Genomic DNA, 20,933 nt, shown 5'->3' with positions numbered 1-20,933 from the left:
TAAAGGCCCATTTAATAAGGACAAATATAATATAAAACCACACGGCTATCTGGTTTGGAGCTACCTGTTCCATGAAGGTACAGTAGTTTCTAAGCTCTAACAAGCATTAATGAAACACATTATCCCAGCGGGAAAGGTATGCTTGTATATTTTGCATATACATTGTGAGGCGTTGCAATATATTGTGAATATATTCTATTATACATTAGAATACAAGCGGGATATTTGGTTTATGGAATCATTTCTCACTGTACTTATCACAACAACTGCCGCCAATCATCCGTCCAATGACTGTTGCTAACCTGATTGTTGATGATTGTTGCTAACGTCTACCCAACGGTGCCGCCCTCTCCAGTGTGTCTAGCACAGCACAGGGTGGGATCATTAAGCCCGCCATATTTCATCGGCGACAGCGTCTGTCGCCCGCGACGCAACGGCGACGAAAAACCCAATCCTTCCGCCGCCAATTTCAACCGCCGTCGCGGTGCCTGCATTATTAATACGAGCGCCGGCGCTAATCGCCGTGGTTCTTCCCCCCCAAGCGTCCTTGGTAACCGACACATCCATCTCCCTCCCGTTCTCCATCGGGCCCGCCCCATTAATTGCACCTATTAATGATAATTACTCTGGGAGACGTGAAATTAAGACGTGGGATTAGGTCCCTCAGCTCTGCCATCACGCACCGCCGCGGTTCGCTCGCTACGCGTCCCGTGTGCACGCGCTGCTCGGCTCCAGTGGAGTCTTACAGGAGAGCGCGGGGAGAGCCCCTGGGCCAGGGTTCACACCAGGGTGACAGGCCAAGTCCCCCAAACCCCCCGCCCCCACCCCTCAACGCCGGGCCTTTAATTAGTCTCAATTAGCCGGCCGCTCGGGCGGCTCTACTCCCGCGACCGGCGACGGCCATCGATCCTCACCGAGGATGGCGTCCTTCTCGCGGGTCTCGAGGTCGGCGATGGAGACGAAGTCGCACTGCACCATGGGAACGTCCTGGCAGTCGTCGCAGGGGATGAAGGTGGTCTCGCCGTTCATGGTCATCTCGTAGTCGTTTTTGACGGACGAGTACTGCTTGTTGGCGATCTTAAGGGTGCCTTTGGAGATGTAGTACACCTAGAACCGGAAGGGGGGTGGGGGGGGGGGTATATTCATCTCTGTAAATTAACACTAGCTCCGCAAAGACGGATTTCACACAGAATTTTCACAGCTTGAGAGAAGGGGGGCGGGAGAAGGAAAAGAAATCCAGGCAGAAGAGTTAACATGGCTAATGGCTGCCTCGCGTCTGACAATAGCGAGAGCGTTTTATCACTTAACGACTCCCGCAGTTTATTATCATTTCACACAAACAACGCCGCAACGTCAAGTCAGAAAGCCGGCACGTACGATCCGAGAAAAAAGAAAAAAGAAAAAACAAGGCAGCGACAAATCCATGTGCAGGCCTAAACGGTGCAATCGCCACGGCGACAGGATTAACGGCACCTGCAGCCGGCCTGCCTGCAGCTCTCTCACCTTGCCCGTCTCGATGAGGGTGAAGAATTTGTCCACTTCCTGGTTAAAAGCAGTCACTCTGATCTCACCCTAGGGACAGAGCAACAGGAGCGCCAATCAGCACAGGAGAACGCTCTCTCCAAACGGGCACGGACCCCTCCGGGCCCCAGCTCAGTACACGGTAAATAATGCCACAGAGACATAAAGCACAACCAAGCCGGCAGGACGCATAAAGAGGTGGAGTAGACCCGTCTGAATGAGTATCCCCCGCGTGGCGGAGGGTCAGTCTGGGCAACAAGGCAGAGAGGCTAAAGGCTGCGGGGGGACACCTACGCTGTCGTCCACGATCTCCATGGAGAACAGCTTGCCGTCGCCGCGGGAGTTGCTCCAGGTGCGAATGCCGCCCTTGTTGGTGACGCGGGCACGGATGGTCCACCTAGAAGAGATGGACAGACAGATGGACCGGGAGAGGCGTCTCAATTAGAATAACCGCAAAAACACCCAAAATATAAGCGCCCCCAATGTTGAACAAAGTCTACTCTTCCTCCTTTGAAATTATAGCAATGTTGAGTACAATATTAAGCTTATTATGAGAAATAACAAAGCACAGGGGATGGGCCGCCATGCAGAAAAACATACGCCTCATCCATCGCGCTGCCACCAAAACCGCTAACAATAGTTTGAAAACGATTCCCAGAGATTAAGACCTAGCCAGCCAACGTTCTCACGTAATTTTGCCATCATACGACTCAAGGCAAAGGTTGTGCTCAATTTCTGCAGCCGTGTCACCACAGTGAATGTTTTCCAGCCAGATTCAAAAAGGGAGAAAAAGTTAATGAAATCTGGCCGACTCCAGTTAACTTGGCTATCCTCGCTTGCCTCTGAAGGCACAAGTTCATCTGGCGCAATTACGGTCATTTCGCCGCCTGTACGGCTCACTGCCGGTCTACTTGCACACTGCACTATTAAAGCTAATATCAACCGCTGTTTCTCTGCTTTTCTTTCTCTTCCGTCGGTGTATTTTTGGTCTGGGAAGGAGAGGTATTAACAGCGCTGCTCCGGAGGTCTTAAAACCCGCGCCGCGTTGGCGCTTCGCTCCGCGCCCGGCGGCGACTCTGACACGCTCGCCCTGGCTGGCAGGAGCCCGCCGCGAAAGCGCTCCTCAAACAGAGGCGCGCGTTTGCCAGGCCGGAGTGAATAAACACGCTGGCCGTGTCGCAGTCTGATCCATCGCCCGTGAAAGGAAGTGCTGCCCCCCCCCCCCCCTGCCCAGTGAGACCCTTTGTGCGTGGCGTTTGCACAGCTGTGGGCTTAGCGTCCAGGTACCGGACGCGGCGCTCGGCCAGTAAAGGGCTCGCGCGCTGCACGCCCCGCTCGCCAATTTTCCGCCGCTTGACAAATTCACTCGAGACGTTTTTCCGCTGTTAGGTCTCATAACGGGATTTAGCGACGCTAGGTGGCTCAACTTCACATCATTTGCAATGCACCAGCGTCACCCCACGCTAGTTATCAGATTACTATGCTTGCTTTGGGAAAAAGAGAAAGCGGAGTGACCTTGAAGCCCTCCACCGCGGTCAGTTAGTCCGACAGCGCTCTCAGTCCCACCGCACGGCATTATCCACTACGGGGCTGAAATCAATGCACCGGTCATTCACCGGTCAAGTTTGTCTTTGCTTCCCTCTCAGTTATATCCATACGCGTGCGTATACAGGTTATTAGGACATATGTTACTTTAGCACGAGGAAACTGACAGTTTGAGTATGAAGCCTGTACGAGACCGCAAAGGTGTCAGAGAGAGTCCAAGCCACTCGTAGCACAAGATCTGTGGGAGGTGCTAGAAGCAGCCAGAAGCACCAGGACAGCCCGAAATATTAATACAGTTGGGCCTGCTTAAAACAACATGGGCCACAACTACCTAGGGGGGCATTCACATTTGGGTGTGGTGATTCAGCCAAGATGCATGGGGGGGGTCAGGATATCATTTAGATGGACGTGGCCCTCCCTGGCACACCCATGCCTATGCCAGGGAGGGCCAAGGAGAATCTTAGCAGTGCTGAAGGAACAGGGCAGACACTTAGTTTATGATCTTTTTCCGCAAGACTGCATCTACATTAAATTAGGGATGCACCAATATTTCAGCCAACAATCGGCATCAGCCCATAAAACTAACAATTTGCACAATCGGCTTTTAAAAAAACCACCGTCAACTCCTGTCAAAAGGAAAACAAGTATAGAATTTATTTTTAATGCAAAAAAAAAACTTTACTTTAATCTAATGTCAATTAATTTGATCCAGAATATTTTTATCGAATGTTCGAAAAAAAAAAATCTTATTTGTCGCTTGAGTTTGTAGCATTGTTAAAGATCCTCCGTAAAACCTAGCTAGGGAAGCCGAAGCACCAAACTATCAGTATCAGCAAACGTCTTCCCGGAATTATCGGACAGAAATTCCCATCAATGCATCCCTACATACGACACAGAGCATTTTTCTCCTATGAAAGGACAGGAAATAGGAAAGAAAACCTCAGAAGACTTCCTGGGACTTTGGCTAAGCTTGCGGTGATTTTAAACGGCAGCGCTGTACACACGTGACTGGAGCGACAGACGCGGTGATGGCGCCCGTTCGTGCCGTTAAGTGACACCGAAGCGCTCGTCCAGCGTTCCGGCGGCTAAATTACCGCCACCCCCGGCGGAGCTGGTTGGCGGCGGCGGGAGGGCCGCGCGTGGGATTGGGCGGCGATGATTAAAGGGGCGTGGCTGAGGAACCAGCAGGTGGGAAAACGACGGCGACAAAGGCAGCCGCGACAGTCGCCGGTACACCCCCCCCCCCCTTTATTTTCGGCGAGAACGACGGTGTCAAATTTCGGGGTGCGTGCGATAAACAGCGCGACCCTACGCCAGTTAAGCCATTTCGAGTCACTCCCACTGGCCGGTAACGGAACGAAAATTGATTTTAAATGGCCGTCAGGTGTCCGACGGCAACAGAATGGGGCTGAACAAAGATCACCTGCGGTGTTCAAAAAAAAGAGAAAAAATTCATCCATTTTCCAGTTTGATACAAATACAGAAGGCTGGCATCATCCATTATGTGCTGCCAATGTTTCATGGCCTTGCGACTAATAAAGTTCAAAACCCCATGTGACTAAAACCTTTCCAATATGTTGTCATGCATCAATGAAACAGTTTCTCATTTCCCTAAAAGAAGCCTTTGTGAATACAAAGTTTATTTTAAAACATTTTTTTAAACAACCCCGAGACAATGTGGATGTCAAGCGTTTCCGATACAGTTCCCTTATGTTTAACATTCAAAGCTGTATCCTGAACCTTGCATTCATTTTACTGCTTTTCATGACAAGATTGTCTCTATGCATTGGAGAACGCCACTTACTTTGACTGATAGGGGTTCAGACTGGCAATGGGGACAACCTTTGAGGATCCTCCTGGTGTGTTGGGGACGTTTGACAAGGCTTTCTTCCCAAAATCCCTGCCGGAACCTCTGTTGCCAGGGGCTGATGGGAGAATCACATTTCATAGATGAAATAACCATTTGTGTTTATAGCAATGGCACACAAACACTTATTTGCCCTTACGCAGGGCTCTACGCTAACATTTTTTCCAGGAAGTAAAAAACTTAACAAGGACAATAATGCATCCCAATCATTAGAAGTTTTAATTGTTTTTCCAGTTAGCCCACATGAATTGTCAGGAGCAAATGTTCCTAAAAGGGGCAGGACTGTAGAGCCTACGTATGCTGGTTTTGTTCATACCAGAACTGCAATCCTAGAACTTTAATAAGCTGTTCTTTATTTTATTATTTCTTTTAATGAGGTACTTTTCACATTTAGAGGGATTATTTACTGTCTTAAGTCACATTATGACAGAAATAGCTATGCATGCCATGACAAATAGAAGTCCCTGGTTCACACTGTGCTATGCGGCAAACAATTACATGAAAAGCACTTCTTAACGGATCAAATTAAAGACCAAGGTCTTTCAAATCAATAGTCTCCTAATTAGGTTGTTGAACAAGTGTGAAGGTTCTTTCATTATTTTATTTTTTCTTCAAACGTATTAACAGAATGCAGGTTTGGCTTGTTATCATTTGCTTTGTCTTTAAATTCTTCATTATCTACCAAATAGTTTTAGTGGTCAAGCATCCACACTTTGACCAATTAGGAGCCTATTGATTCACCTCGGTCTTCAATTTGAGCAGTTGAAACACTTTTCTACCTCTCTTTTTGTAACTGTTTGCAATACAGCACAATGTGAATATTGGGCTTTTTTGCTTCATGCCACGCATGGCCATTTCTAATGATGTGGCTTAAGGGGCAAATAATCCATCTGAACATGAACGGTAATTAAGACTAATTAACAGCTTGTTAAAATTCTGAGATCGCAATTGTGGTTGGAACAAAATCCAGAACACAGGGGGGCCCAAGCCCAAACTTCTGAACCACTATTTACCACACACCACACACTCTGCAGTGGTAATTCTTACAGGGCCTTGAAAAATGATTTGCCTCGTTCCTGACTTCTGCTATTATTGCACATTTTTCACACTGAGTGGTTTCAGAACTTTAGACAAAATGTAATATTAGACAAAAGAAAACTGAGTAAACACATTAAGTCCGGTCCAGTGGTCCCATACACACAGATAAGCATGTTGTGATTTAAAGAAAGTACAAAAACGGGAGGGGGATCCTACTCCCATTACTGTAGCATGCTGCCAGCTCTCTGATCAGCTGTACCAACACAGCGCAACATGCTCTGCGCTACAAATGCCCAAAACAGGCTTTGTGAAGCCGTTCAGCTGTGTAACCGCGTATAAGACGGACTTGAAAGCTGGGAGCGATAAGTGATTCAGTTTCAGAGGAATTTCACACTGCCTCAAAGCCAATGGGGAAACTCGGCCACGGCGCTGCAGTACCAGTCCCCAAGGACCCCGCTGCAGCCAGCTCTCTCCCCTCCCGCTCAGACAGGCACGCACACAGGCACACACACACACAGGCACGCACACACAGGCATGCACACAGGCACACACACACACATACACACACATACACACGCAGGCACACACACAGGCACACACACAGGCACGCACACAGGCACGCACACAGGCACGCACACAGGCACGCACACACAGGCACACACAGGCACACACACACACACAGGCACACACACAGGCACACACACAGGCACACACAGGCACACACACACACGCACGCGCACACACACGCACACGCACACGCGCACACACACAGGCACACACACACGCACGCGCGCACACACACACACACACACGCGCACACGCACGCGCACACACACACGCACGCACGCACGCACACGCGCGTGCACACATACACACACACACACACACGCACGCACAGGCACGCACGCACACATACACACGCATGCACACACGCACACACACAGGCACACACACAGGCACGCACACACGCGCGCACACACGCGCACACACACGCACGCACGCACACGCACGTGCACACATACACACACACACGCACACGCACGCACACACACACACCCACGCACACAAACACACACAGGCACACACACAGGCACACACACACACGCACGCACAGGCACGCACGCACACAGCTCCAAGGGGCCACACCTAAATTTGCCGATGGCGCCGTTCCCAGCAATTAAGGCCTGGGCGTGCCCTGCCAGCGTGCGAAGGCACGGCAGCCCGGCTAATCTGCAGCACACACGCAGAGCCCTCAGCCAGCGCAGAACGCTCTCATTTCCAGGCTCCGGAGCGCACTGATCACCACCCACAGCAACAGCCCCGCATCTCAGGGAAACCCAAACCTGGGGCCATTTCATGAGCGCACGCTGCCCTCTGCTGGACAGTCCCCAAGGACACCCTCCTCTCCCTTTTAGGGTCAACTTGAACCTGACTGAGCACACTGAAGGAGCGTTGTGCGACAGACATTCCCAAAATATCCCAAGAGGGTAATGCAAGATGGCGGTGTGCCGATCCGTTACAGCGATGATGCTGACGATGCCATTGCCGAGTTCCACCCTGTAAAAAGCCCTGTGATGTTTTTGGGGGGGTGCGGGGAGGAACCGGGCACACGCAGGCACTCACACGTGGGCACGTTGCGGGGCTGCAGGGGTTGGGCGGCGGGGGCGGCGGGGGCAGGGGGCGCTGTGGTCTTCGTCTGGCCTGGACGGTAGAGGGAAGGGAGAAAAATACAGCAGGGTTACACCCATTAAGCAAGAGCTACTCCCAGCAGAAGAACACACACTCAACCTGAGCACAGGAGCCCGTCTCCTCAGACAAGGGCCAGGACACTGCATATCCGATGCAGCTTTACACCAATGCTTTTATAGTGCGTTCCATCACCCGATTGGCCAAAAATCCACGATGAAAATGGCAAAAAGGCGCTGCAAAATCCACCATTCATACGCTGATAATGAGCGCACAGCACACGCCCACCATGGGTCTGGATCTCCATAAAATCAGGATTTATAACCACACAGTGAACCTCCTTGTTATCCTCCTTGTTTATGGAAAGACCTAACCCTAAGGGTGCACGTGAAGGATCCAAATGGATAATCACTACATTTCCCACTGTTCTTTCCATAAACAAGGAGGATGAGCACATGGGTGTTTTAAAACACACGTAGCCTATAGTTGAGTTCACTGTGTGGTTGTAAATTACGATTTTATGGAGATCCAAACCCACTGTGGGGCGTAGTGGTTAGCCATTATCAGAATATGAATGATGGATTTCATAACACCTTTTAAATCACTTTATTTGTGGATTATTGGGCAATTGAGTGGTTGCATGGGCCAGCAGTAACCCCTAGGTTAACCTTCCCATGACCAACCAAAAATAAAAATAAACACAAGTAAACGCAAATCCCAACAGAGTTTGAAGCAGACACGTGCCTTTGGGTCCTGCTGGGCTCAGGTCAGGTATCTAGGGCTTACCATGCAGTCACTGTCGTACTATTCAACGTAATGCATTTTGTACATGTCCTGGCAACATTCTTTCAAAATTCCTTCAGCAAAAATAAACCCTCTCATCAAATCATAAAAAATGTGTTCAAAAACTTGCTTGCACTGCAATGCTCTTCGCCCCAGTTCACCATACGGTCTCCAATCTTCCCACACACAAGGAAAAGGGCATGCGTGTTATATTCCCACACACAAGGAAAAGGGCACGCGTGTTATATTCCCACACACAAGGAAAAGGGCATGCGTGTTATATTCCCACGCACAAGGAAAAGGGCATGCGTGTTATATTCCCACACACAAGGAAAAGGGCACGCGTGTTATATTCCCACACACAAGGAAAAGGGCACGCGTGTTATATTCCCACACACAAGGAAAAGGGCATGCGTGTTATATTCCCACGCACAAGGAAAAGGGCATGCGTGTTATATTCCCACACACAAGGAAAAGGGCACGCGTGTTATATTCCCACACACAAGGAAAAGGGCACGCGTGTTATATTCCCACACACAAGGAAAAGGGCACGCGTGTTATATTCCCACACACAAGGAAAAGGGCATGCGTGTTATATTCCCACACACAAGGAAAAGGGCATGCGTGTTATATTCCCACACACAAGGAAAAGGGCACGCGTGTTATATTCCCACACACAAGGAAAAGGGCACGCGTGTTATATTCCCACACACAAGGAAAAGGGCACGCGTGTTATATTCCCACACACAAGGAAAAGGGCATGCGTGTTATATTCCCACACACAAGGAAAAGGGCACGCGTGTTATATTCCCACACACAAGGAAAAGGGCATGCGTGTTATACTCCCACACACAAGGAAAAGGGCATGCGTGTTATATTCCCACACACAAGGAAAAGGGCATGCGTGTTATATTCCCACACACAAGGAAAAGGGCACGCGTGTTATACTAGAGCCTAGTGCCACAAGGGGAGGGCGAGCCTTACCTTCCACATAAGGGGTGGGCTCACCAATCTTCCCGCCCACTTCCTCCGCCGACTTCACAACCTCCATGTCCAAAATGATCACCACCCGTCTGACAGACACACACACACAGTTTAATTAGGCTCAAAATTTCAACAAAAAAAGTAATCAATATGATGCACACACACACTGACAGATTCACACCAGTGAAGATAAATGAACGCCCGACTCCAATTAGGAAGCAGATCATATTCTGAATTAAACGGGTGACAGGTGGGCAGACACAGAGACGCTCGCTAAAAGATGACCACAACGCTCGCGAGCGGACAGGAAACCCAGCCGAACAGCCGGGCTGAAGACTCGACAGACACGCGTCTAACGGGCCAGACTGCCGTCAAACTGAGCGCCTAAACGAGCGGTAGATCTCCGCGGCGTAGGGAAGCTGCCCTCGGTGAAGTGACGGGACCCGCAGTGCGGAGTCTAATGCCGGCTGTGCTGTCGCAGGAAGCCGTGATGAAGGGATTCATTAAGCCTGATCAGCTTCGCCCGCCTGCCCGCCCGCCCACTGCCCGCCCCGCAGGAGCCACCGCGCTCTCGCATGGACCGACGGAGACAGCCGCCGTGATCGTATCTGGCCTACGATCATGTGCGAGCCCGAGGAATAAGGGGACAATGCGGGTATAAAGAATAAAGTGAACTGCGAATAGGAACTAAGCTACGTACCTCCCGTCCTTCAGAGTGTTGGTCACGTTCTTCTTCACCAAGCAGATGCAGTTGGGGGCCATAACGTCCTGTTCAGCCAAGGAGTTCAACTGCGTGGACAGCATGAAGGCTACAAAGAGAAAATGCACATGAAGAGAACACTCCAAATCCCAGGGTTCTGCATTGTGACATCAAAATCTCATTAGCCAAGCACAGCCTACTTACTAGCTGCCTAGTTCCATTTGATTGCGTGTGGATCCTATTAGTAGCAGATCATCCATCTTGACACTACACACGCAAAGGTTTTTTATGTGTGCATACAACTGCATGCTCTGGACCGGCACCCTTATGTTTCGGTTGGCACAGGGCCATCATGTGGTCCTTCACGCCACTTCTTTGTACTACTGTACTACTTCAAACCACTTCTAAAAAATTGTACACAAGTTGTCAATAATTGAAACAGCTTGAGAGGCCACATATACAGGCAGAAGCCCTGGGGACATTCACGTCGAGGCTTTGTGCAGTAATTGTGAGACTAGATGAACTACAAGGGTCAGGCCTCGTCATTACCTGTTCTTAAGTGTCCAAATTTCTACATACATTTAAATTATGGTTTATTTTCAGGCAAAATGTGCACTGCTTAAATCTATGAGAGAGAACAGTCTTTTCATTGCGTTTTCTTCTCCCCGCTCCCTTGGGGAAATCTGTTCACTGCTCCTTTCCCTGCTCTGTGACCAGTCTCTCTCCCGGCCGCTCTCTGCTGTTTCTGGCCATGAAAGCGATGGGAAACAGAATGGTGCCTCTGTTGCACATGACCGGCTGCTCAGCCTAGTGTTTGTCCAAGCGGAACCGTCAGAAGCAAAATGCCTTTCTGAAGGCGCTGGAGATTCCAGCATAACCTAATGTTATGCTGTTCCCTCCCATTAAAAACATTTGGTGGTCTCGAGTCGACCTCATCTCACGTCTCAAACTGAAAAGCTCCCTTCCAAAACAGAAGCACGTCCGTCAGCAGAAGACGAAGCTGGGCTCAACACCCTGATCTCAGACCTTCGCAGAAGGCTTATCCCGTCCACCCGGCGTAAGGATCAGTGGATCCTCAGAGGTCCGACAGACATTCTGAGAACGCGGTTTGGTTTCAGATTACAAAGCCAGGAAAAAAAAAGACTGGTGTATGAAATGAACCGTTTAGAAAGGTTACGAAACTGAATTAAACCGATTCATCAGCTACTGCTCTCTTTGCTGCCGACACCTCCCTGCCCATTCACCCCCTCCAGAACAGCCAACTTCCCGCGCACGTACACCCTCTAAAGGACAGAGGCCCGGGGCAGGTGAAGGTGTGCGCCCCAGTGCTCCTCTGCGTGATCGTGCACACGCTCCGCTACTCACAGGACATGGTGTACAGCCCGTCGCTCATCATCAGCCGATACCTGGCGGGCCCGGTGCCCCCGTCAATTTTACGGATGTTCTGGGTTAAAGAGAGACAAGCGCATTTGTAGAAAAATAATAATAATCATCCGATAACAACACACAATGCAACAAGAGGATTTCATGGAATATTTCATTTTTACACAATGGACACGCTTCTTTTTTCTCATTTATCAGGAAAAAATTTAAAGCAAATGTCACCAAGGGGAGGCCTTTTGGCTTTACTGCAGAACCTGCTCTCCTTCTGCCTGGCTATGTAGTGTGCACACCCAGGTCCCTGCCTTTAGTCGACACAGTGTATGAAGGGGTATGACAAAGCAGTATTCCCTGGTAGTCAGGACAAACCAAATCCCTGCAATACAGACTTATTTTTCTCAGAGGCGAGCTTTGTTCATCCCACGACTTTTCTCGTGGCTTACTAAATGCACAGCTTAAATGGCAAAGAACACTGATAAAGTTTCATGCAAAAAAGTGCCATTAAAGTGCAAGCAAACTTGAACGTGCATCCATGCCCAGACACGGCACTTACCACCACTTGCAGCATTGGATTGGGTACCACTGACCCTTTTGTGAAAGCCTACGACAGAACAGCGTCGGAAAAGTATCACAATGTGCAGAGATCACAATAACATCCACGTATAATTTTATTTTCACAATGAAATAAAAGTATTTTAAATGTCGGCCGTTACGATGGTCGTCTCTGTCATTACTAACTACTGTCGTCATCGGCACAACTTAAGCTGCTGCAAGCTAGTTAACTTAATCAGCTAACGTTAGTTACCTTCTCATTACTGTAACATTATAGTCAAATTGTCAGCAGCTAATTGTCTATTATAACGTTAGACATTTTTGCAAATAAGCTTATCTAACGTTAGCTCCTAGCAAGCTAAGTTTGATGTCATCATACATTCATCAAACATGGCTAGCTAGCTAACTTGTAGGCTCCAGCAAGTTAGCTTTGATATACCGCGAATTATTCAGTTAACTAGCTAGCTAGCTAATGAAAATTATTTCTCACGGAACAATGCAATGGGGAGAGCGTGAAGACCCTTTGACATCAAAGTCAACAACGTTACATAGACAACATGCATTCCACTTTTGCAAGCGTAATACATTCACCGAAGTTACCTTAGCTAGCCAGCTAGGTTACATTACGCATTATACATCGATGGCGGGTCAGCTACGTACCTCAATGGCTCCTTCTGTAAGCTTCACACTCATATTTTACACTTAAATATGATTTATTTGTGTATAGCTTTTGCAAACACGTAAATCTGTGTCTAGATATATCCGCTAGCTAAATACGACACCACTCCTTTCTCCTGTGTCCGTGGCGCCAAGTTTAGCTCAGAACGCGCGAGATTGTTCATAACTTCACTGACGTCAACGCGCCAAATTCTTCCCGCACTTGTCTGGGTTGGATACTGCCGCTGTTTTTCCCTACGTAGACCAAGAGCAGTATGCGTCCACCAATCGTTTTATGAGCCTCCATTTAACAATTCTTTGTGTCCAATAAGAGCCCATCCACATTGCTACATTCTGAACTGTTACTCGTGGACAGTAAAATTGAAACCCAGGCGGAAGAGAAACAGCACTGACAGACAAAGCCATGCGACCCAATTTGTATATGAGAAAATACGCATTTCAAGAACCAAAATGGCATCAAGCTTTCACAGTTACTCATTGACCAGAGTCTCTGTTCATGCTAGTCGGCGCCGCTCATAGTAACTTCCTCCAAACATAACACATCTGATTTTTATTTACATGGTTTTAACGTCATAACAATGGATCTTCCGTGCCTTGAATGGCATGAGCACGTTGAACAGAAATGGAAACGGCTGTCCATTGACCAAAAGAAGGCTTTCTCCACTCTGTCAGAAGTAGATGCCATATTCGCCTTTGGACAGTCACTGCTGAAGTGAGTGAAAACTTCTTTCCCCCCGCATTGCACCTCCCCTTTGGCTCAGAAGATACAGTAGCTTTCGCTCATACAATACGGGTATGCACTGTTATAGCTTGTGATTTTGGACAACGCAAAGAGGCGTCTAGTTACTGTAGCTAGCGAACTAAATCTTAATTTACGGACATAATCAATAGAGTTAATTCAAAACGAGACATCGCTTTGGACCTCAAATGCGTTGTGAATTGAAGAGTGTAAAGAGTACTTTCAGATCGTAACATGGCAATCCGTCCTCTCACTCGCTCTATTTCATCAGTCTTCTCTTTAAGCTGTAGTCTGACTCTCCTGCCTACATCCCATACAGCTGTAGAGACTTGCAGGTCCTGTGTGGTCTCTCAGAAGGCTTCCAGGTGCAAAAGAATCCGCAGAGCGCTGGCACATTCAGAGAGCGGGGAAACTTGAGCTTCAAGGCACGGGACTACGCTGCAGCTGTTTCGCATTATTCCAAGGTTACACCTCTCTCCCAAGCCATCAGACTAAATATTCAATATGAGCCTGCTGAGTCAGCAGGACAGAGGTATTAGGGTAGGAGTAGGAAATTGGTTCCTTTTAAGAGGCAGACTGCAAACATCTTGGGCATTGTATATTCTGCTCATGTTGCTAAAGTACAGTGTGCTGGGAGGATCCAGCAGGTACTGAGGGAATTCCACAGTTTTCAGACTTTGTTTCATACCTAAGAATCTGAATATAAGGGTGGAGGGGGGGGCAGACTAAGATAGTCTTGTGTGATATGGTATTGTAAGTCTGCACCACAAAAAGCCCAGTGATTTGAGTGAGTCTGAAATTTTATCTGTACTAACAATGTACAGCTGGGAACTATTACTCATATTCACAGTAAGAATAAGTCTAACAATGAGAGTTTTTTCCTCGTTTATGAGACATACTGTTGTAGAGTCTCAGAAAAATGACCCATTTACACACTTCACCGCATTCTCTCTGTCTGTCTCTCTGTGTCTCTGTATCCTCTCCTTTCCCTCTCTGTCTCTCTCCACACTTTCTTTCCCTCTCTGTCTCTCTCTCTCCCTGTGTAGGGTGTGTGCCATGCTGCACAGGGTGGAGAGGAGTTATCACTCTGTTTGGCCAACCGTTCTGCTGCCCTCTTTCACCTCTCCCTCTACCAGGTAATGTAGGTTCTTTAGTTATTAGTTATTCAAGTAACCAAGTTACTGTGTGATTGATCTAAAACCATTGCAAATATACATCGGGCCATTGCTCACAGTGAGTAGAACCTTTATGCACTTTCTGTTTCTGTGGCTATACACAGTGCACATATTAGAGTTTTTCATTATGTTTTGGGAAAAATAAAAATAAATAGTCTTGTGCTTGTTTCCCCTAGGAGTGTCTTCAGGATATCAGTCGGGCACTTGGCCAGGGCTACCCCAGTCACTTACAGCAGAAATTGCTGGACAGGAAGGCCCAGTGCCTGAAACGCCTGGGGCAAAGAGCTCAGGACAAGGAGCACGACATCGATAGCAATGTCAAATCCATTAGCACTGAGCAACGGCTGCCACAGGCTTATGGGCCTGGGATGGTCTCTTGTGCATCCCCTGCAGTGTCTCTCCAGTTCAGCCCCAGCAAAGGGCGCCACCTGTTGGCCGCAGAGGATATAGCGGCTGGCGATGTGGTGCTGGAGGAGAGGGCGTTTAGCTGCGTCCTGATTCCTGGTGGCTCTCCCGTCGCCAGGCCAGAGAAGGACAGATACATGGAGGTGAGGGATGGAGGGATTAACACGGAGGATCAGCACTGCCACCACTGTCTGCGCCACACTTTGAGCCCTGTGCCCTGCCAGGGCTGCAGCTATGCCCGGTACTGTGGGGAGCGATGCCAGCGGGATGCTTGGGAAGGGCACCACCGCTGGGAGTGCCCGGTTGGAGGGGAACTGAGGGCTGCTGGTGTCCTGGCTCACCTAGCACTGAGGGTGGCCTTGAGGGCGGGACTGGAGGAAGTCCAGAAGGCCAGGGGCAATGGAGCCCACCCAAGCCCTGTTCCAGTTCTAGAGCCAGCCAATGAAAATGTCAGCAAGAAGGAAGTCGAGAAAGAAAAGGGCAATGAGGAGGTTACCCACGGCAACGAGATGTCGAACATACCAGAGGTTTTACAGCTGGGGATGGGTACTAGTGGAGGTCCTGAGTCTTGTAACGGCACCCTAATTCAGGGCTGTGACCCGACTGGCCGTTACCAGGGCAACTCCTACCTTTGCATCCATCACCTGCTCCCGCACCTGTCCGGGCACGAGCCGGGCCTGCGCTTTCTGTGCGCGGTCACCATGGCGACCCTGTGCCTGAGACTTCAGGAGGTGGGACCGCTTCCTGCAGCGTGGGGGAGAGGGACTCTCCTGGGCGATGAGCGGGGCAGCCAATCGCAGAGCCCGGAGGAGAGCGGGGGCGGGACTCCAGAGCTGAGCATGCTGGGAGCGACCGCACTGAGACACATGCTACAGCTGAGGTGCAACGCCCAGGCAGTGACCATGCTTAAAGATAAAGGTGAGAGACTGTATAAGACAATCATGGGGCGGATAGGAGAGGGAAGGTTGTTTGTGTATGGGGGTTCAGCACGTCCTGTGGACCAGGGATGCAGACATCTCTAAAGAAGTGCACTGATATGCCTGTTAAAATACAACAAGGGTTAAAGAGGTTAAAACGCAACACCAGGTACTTGTCATTGCTGTTTTTTATTCTGTATGTAAATTTAAAAAGTGTTATCTGTTGACACAAATTTGCTGAAAAGCGCAAACGCAAACATGGATGCCGTGCAGTAGCACTTTCGATGTAACACCTTAAATTCAGAAAGCTGATCTCAGCATGTCAGCGGTGTGGAAGTTCTCCAGGTTTTCATAAAACGACAACCGAACAGATTGCGATGTCTGCTCTGAGAAATGTTCACACCCAGGAAAAAAAAAACTTTAATGCAATAAATATGATTGAGTGTATGAGCAGCAGCCATGGCAGCGCTCCTGTAAATTTGATTACAACAGTCCAAGGGCAAAAAAGAGAACATGAAACAGGATATAATTTATTTCACTGTATACCCAGCCATTTTCTTTTTATAGGAGGTGTAGGTTTTTGATTTAGAGCTGGCAGACTCTCCCAAAAACCCCTGGACGCCACAGGGTTTTCTAATGAGAGCAAAGGAGGATAAGGATGTCAGTGCATTACTGTTTTTAATTTGTTAGGCTTTGTTCTGCTACGCTTCCTACCTGGGGAAGCTGGAGCACTGAACACTGCAGCCCTGTGGACCCATGAGTAATTTGCTATCCGGATGGAAGTGGGACAAAACGAATGCGTTTTGTGCGTTTGTGCGAACGCACAATTGAGAATGATTAGACTTGCATTCGGGTGATGGTGACCCTGGGGTGACCCTTGTCCTTGTCCCTGTCCCGCCCCTTCCAGGTTCGCCGGGCTCAGCGGTGCAGTCCATCCAGGAAGTGCGCGTTGCCACGGCGATCTTCCCCACCCTCAGCATGCTGAACCACTCCTGCAGTCCCAACACCGGCGTCTCGTTCGGGGCGGACCCAGCCCCCGGCCGCGGCGTCGCCGTCACGCTCCGCGCCACTGGAGCGGTCGGCGCCGGGCAGGAGCTGCTGCACTGCTATGGTGAGAGAGCCCCGGCCTCCCGTCTGCCGTCCTCCTCTTTTATTCCTGCTGTTCTCCTAGTTTTGGGATGTCTGGTTTGGCTCATTGGCGCACTGCTGCGAGCGCGGCCGTCGGTTGGGTAGGGCGCAGCCAAGCGCGCGGTCTCCTCCGCAGGAGCGCGCGACGTCGGCCTCCGCTTCTCATCGCGCAGCAGTTCGCGAGTCAGGCTTGCGCAGACGTGAGTCAGAGGAAGACCCTTTGTGCGCAGGTCACCGGGCACAGCTGCGTGCGGCTGATGACCAGCGGGGGTCGCTAGTGCGCAATGTGATCCTGTCGATCCTGGGCAAATGAAAACCTCCTTTCCTGAGCGATACTCTTGTGCAAATCTGAGATGTCCAAAATTCACTCTTTTCTTGAATAATTGTAAAAGGATCTGTCATTACAAAACAACATCTGGTTTTTCATTTGTTCATATCAGTCTCCTCTTCTTCCTGCCTCTCTCTCTCCACTTCCCTCTCTCTCTCTCCCTCTCCCCCCCTCTCCCTCTCTCTCTCTCCTTGTCTCCCACTTTCCCAGGCCCTCACTATACCAGGATGCCCGTGAGAGAGCGGCAGAGACTCCTGCAGGAGCAGTACTTCTTTCTGTGTCAGTGCACTGCCTGCTGCCAGGAACTAGGGTCAGAGGTCAAAGTTCAGGGTGCAGCCGCCACCCCAGAACTCCATTGCGTGCAGTGTGGATCCGCCCTGCAGGTCAGCTTCCTCAGCTGGTCTGGTGCAAATCTGTGTGCGTGGTATCGCTCTCATGCGCAGGCTAACCCACTCCATTCTGATATTAGTCTGGAGTCACCCCCATGCTTATGCTAACCCACTTAAACTCTGAAAGGACTGTATTATCAAGTGTGATGGCTGCCCTCTCAAGCGAGAGCTTCGAGTCTGAGGCTAATAATATGGAAAACGCTATGAGAACTCACTTAAGTGAAGCGAATGCCTAATCATTCGGACGTAACGCTGAATGCATGGTTTGTGATATCCGCGTGTGGCTGCATCCAGGGTGGAGAGGATGGATACGTCTGCTCCCGGTCCTCCTGTGACTTCCAGCTGTCCCAGGCTGACCTGGCCCACAGACTGCAGGGCCTGCGGGCGGAACTGGACCAGGCAGAGCGGCTCATTGAGAGGGACAGGCCAGGTAAGGAGGGGGCCATTTCGAGGAAAGTCATGTCTAACCTTATCTTTTGAGTTATTGTAAGTAGAATGTTTGGTTTGTTTTTCAACAAATGTGCATATATTAACTGAATTCTTCTGTACCTAAAGTTTTTTTTTAAACTACAGGTGGCCTAATACTTTTGGCCTGTACAGTATGTATTAGTATATTTTTCTGTGTCCCTGATCAAAACACTGTGTCCTTCCTGGCTGTCCTTCTTCCTTCCATCTGTCCGTAAGATGACGCACTCAGGAGGCTGCAGGCAGCCAGCGGTCAAGCCAGCCGCTTCCTGCCAGAGACCCACCCACTGCGGGGAGAGCTGGCCGACACGTCGGCGCGGGCGCACGCCGCCACGGGTGAGACCGGCGCGTCCGCGTCACGGCCCCGCCCCCTCGGGCACGGGCCCCGCCTCCTCGGTCACAGGCCCCGCCCCCTCGGGCACGGGCCTCGCCTCCTCGGTCACAGGCCCCGCCCCCTCCGGCACGGGCCCCGCCTCCTCGGTCACGGGCCCCGCCTCCTCGGTCGCGCTCGGCAATCGAGAACCGCAGCTGAAAGCTAACGCTTAAAGGGCAAATTAGCCTCTCTGCATTGTTTAACAGACTCATCCGAGTGGAGCCTGAAATTAAGTTCTGACTGAAATTGAGTTCACTCGGGCCAAAAAAGAGTCAAGCAATTTAAAAAGTTACCCACGGGAAAGTCATCGGTTGGATGAGACAAGTGCACACGAGGAGAGAGTCCTTAAAAGACTGATCCATAAGTGCTGGGCTAGTCCATCCATCCAGTTTTATTATTTGGTTCTCGTGACACATCTTGACGATAACAGATATATTGTTGGTGTGCCTTTAAATGGAAAGTAATATTTAGGGCACTGTCTGTCAGGTGGCTGTTGTGTGAGGGTGGGCCCCACTGTCTGATGTCCAGTCTGGACCGTGCCTGTGCCAGCTGTGGCCAGCAGCTGGGCAGGGCGACCCACACCGCGTTCCCTGAATGGGCTCCAGGTCGGGCGGTGTGGTTTAACTTCCTCGTGCCCCCCCTCCAGGTGACTGGCGCCAAGCGGCAGCTCAGCTGAGACGCAGCGTGGCGGCCGTGCGCGCCCAGTACGGGCGCGAGAGCGTGGAACTGGGGCGCCAGCTCTTCAAACTGGCGCAGCTGCACTTCAACGGGTAAGGGCTCTCAGGCCGGAATACCACCAGGCTTGAGCAGCTTTATTTCTGTATATTATCTTTTCTCGTCGATTCATTTGGCTGAATACGACATACGACTTCACTCACTGTAGCAGTGGATAAAATATTTAATAATTTAAGCTTCTTTTGGACTCATTGTAAAGTCTGAATTAGGTCAGAGTGCATTATTTCACATCAGAGGTGGTCAGCCCAGGTCTTGCAGAAGTACAGTATGTGCTGCTTTTTGTTGTTTTTTCATCTGAAAGCCAATGATTACGTAGTTCACCTGGTTCAAGTAGTTAATTTTTCCAGATGTAAAAAAACAGATGTAAAAAAGTTCTGTCTCCACCCCTCTCTCTCTCCCCATCTCTCTTACTCTCTCCCTCTCCCCCCCTTTCTCACTCTCTCTCTATCTCTCCCCTCTCTTTCTCTCTCTCTGTTCTCCCTCCTCCTTCTCTCAGTGGGGAGCCCCAGCCAGCCCTCTCTGTCATTCCCAAGGCTCGGCGCCTCCTCTCCCTGCACTGCAGTCCCTCCTGTGAGGAGCTGGAGGAGCTGCAGGCCATGGAGGACTGCCTGCAGGGGGTGCTGTGATCAAGAGATGGACCTTGCAGAAAACGGCAAGGCAGATATGCCACTGACACCAGAGCATCTCACACTGGAGGGAATAATGACTGTCAGAGCAGCGGTGTAATAACAACCACTGACTCTAGCATTCAGCTTTACAAAAAATAAACTTTATATCATGCATTTATATCATCTAATGTGGCCTGACAATACTCTTTGTTTTGCAGCATGGCTGTTGTATGTTCTGCATTGTGTATAGTCTGATGATAAAATATGTTCTGTTAATACTGAGGAGTGAAAGTGAGTTATTGTTGCCCAGCTTTGTATCAGCGTTTACTATTTGACATTAAAACCAATACGCCAATGCAGAAACAACAGAGTGAGTGAGAGGGGTGGAGGGGCTGTCTGTCTGCAGTTGGAAACAGACTGCCTGGGCAGAGTTCCCCTGACTGAGCTGAGTCATTGCTCCCAACTGACTCTGCAACCCTGTAATGAGTTTTCCGGAACATTTCGCAAAGGATTCCTGAGCCCCTAACAATTTCCAGAAAGCAGCCAAAGAGCGGACCGTAAGCGCATGTCAGAGTTACCCGAGAGAAGCGGAGGCTTTTCGCAAATGAAGCGGAGGGTTCAGACAGCAAGCGGCGGATAAATTTACTCTCCGCCAGTTCAAAAATAAATAAAAAAAACAGAGGAATAAAACTCAGGAAAAAAAAAAAGGTTATTTCCACGGACACTTCTCCAGTCTCTCGGGGACAGTGAGAATTGTGGAGGAGAGATGTGAGCATGAGCCTGTCAGGGCACGCATGTTGACATGCTCTGTATAGAAACTCAGCGAACAACTGATGCGAAACAACTGAAACGCTACAAAGCGACAGGCGTTTTGATGGAGACCGACTTGCTTGTAACTCAGTGTAACGTGGAAAATCATCACCGATCTGCAGATTGA

At 49.7% G+C, this 20,933-nt stretch overlaps 2 protein-coding genes across 2 annotated transcripts in view; one reads left to right on the top strand and one right to left on the bottom strand.

Annotated features, from left to right (window-relative positions):
• The window catches only part of rpa1 (replication protein A1), a 49,602-nt gene extending 36,677 nt beyond the window's left edge, over positions 1–12,925 (bottom strand). The window contains exons 1-10 of the mRNA XM_035434031.1: positions 12,717–12,925; positions 12,058–12,105; positions 11,490–11,568; positions 10,125–10,233; positions 9,425–9,513; positions 7,595–7,672; positions 4,871–4,991; positions 1,816–1,918; positions 1,504–1,572; positions 915–1,107 (exon numbers count right to left, since the gene is read on the bottom strand). Coding sequence (XP_035289922.1) covers positions 915–1,107; positions 1,504–1,572; positions 1,816–1,918; positions 4,871–4,991; positions 7,595–7,672; positions 9,425–9,513; positions 10,125–10,233; positions 11,490–11,568; positions 12,058–12,105; positions 12,717–12,749 — 922 coding nt within the window. The 5' untranslated portion in view covers positions 12,750–12,925. The remainder of the gene's footprint in view (positions 1–914; positions 1,108–1,503; positions 1,573–1,815; positions 1,919–4,870; positions 4,992–7,594; positions 7,673–9,424; positions 9,514–10,124; positions 10,234–11,489; positions 11,569–12,057; positions 12,106–12,716) is intronic.
• Positions 12,926–13,084: 159 nt separating this feature from the next.
• smyd4 (SET and MYND domain containing 4) lies at positions 13,085–20,274 on the top strand. Its single transcript, XM_035434030.1, has 10 exons — positions 13,085–13,446; positions 13,793–13,937; positions 14,520–14,609; positions 14,825–15,971; positions 16,878–17,081; positions 17,637–17,809; positions 18,110–18,245; positions 18,500–18,616; positions 19,300–19,423; positions 19,885–20,274. Exons 1-10 carry the CDS (start codon positions 13,313–13,315, stop codon positions 20,012–20,014), a joined length of 2,400 nt encoding a protein of 799 aa, XP_035289921.1. The 5' UTR covers positions 13,085–13,312; the 3' UTR covers positions 20,015–20,274.
• The last annotated feature ends 659 nt before the right edge of the window (positions 20,275–20,933 follow it).

Source organism: Anguilla anguilla, chromosome 9, assembly GCF_013347855.1.
Source record: "Anguilla anguilla isolate fAngAng1 chromosome 9, fAngAng1.pri, whole genome shotgun sequence".
Lineage (NCBI taxonomy): Eukaryota > Metazoa > Chordata > Actinopteri > Anguilliformes > Anguillidae > Anguilla > Anguilla anguilla.
This window is presented reverse-complemented; position numbering and strand designations above follow the sequence as displayed.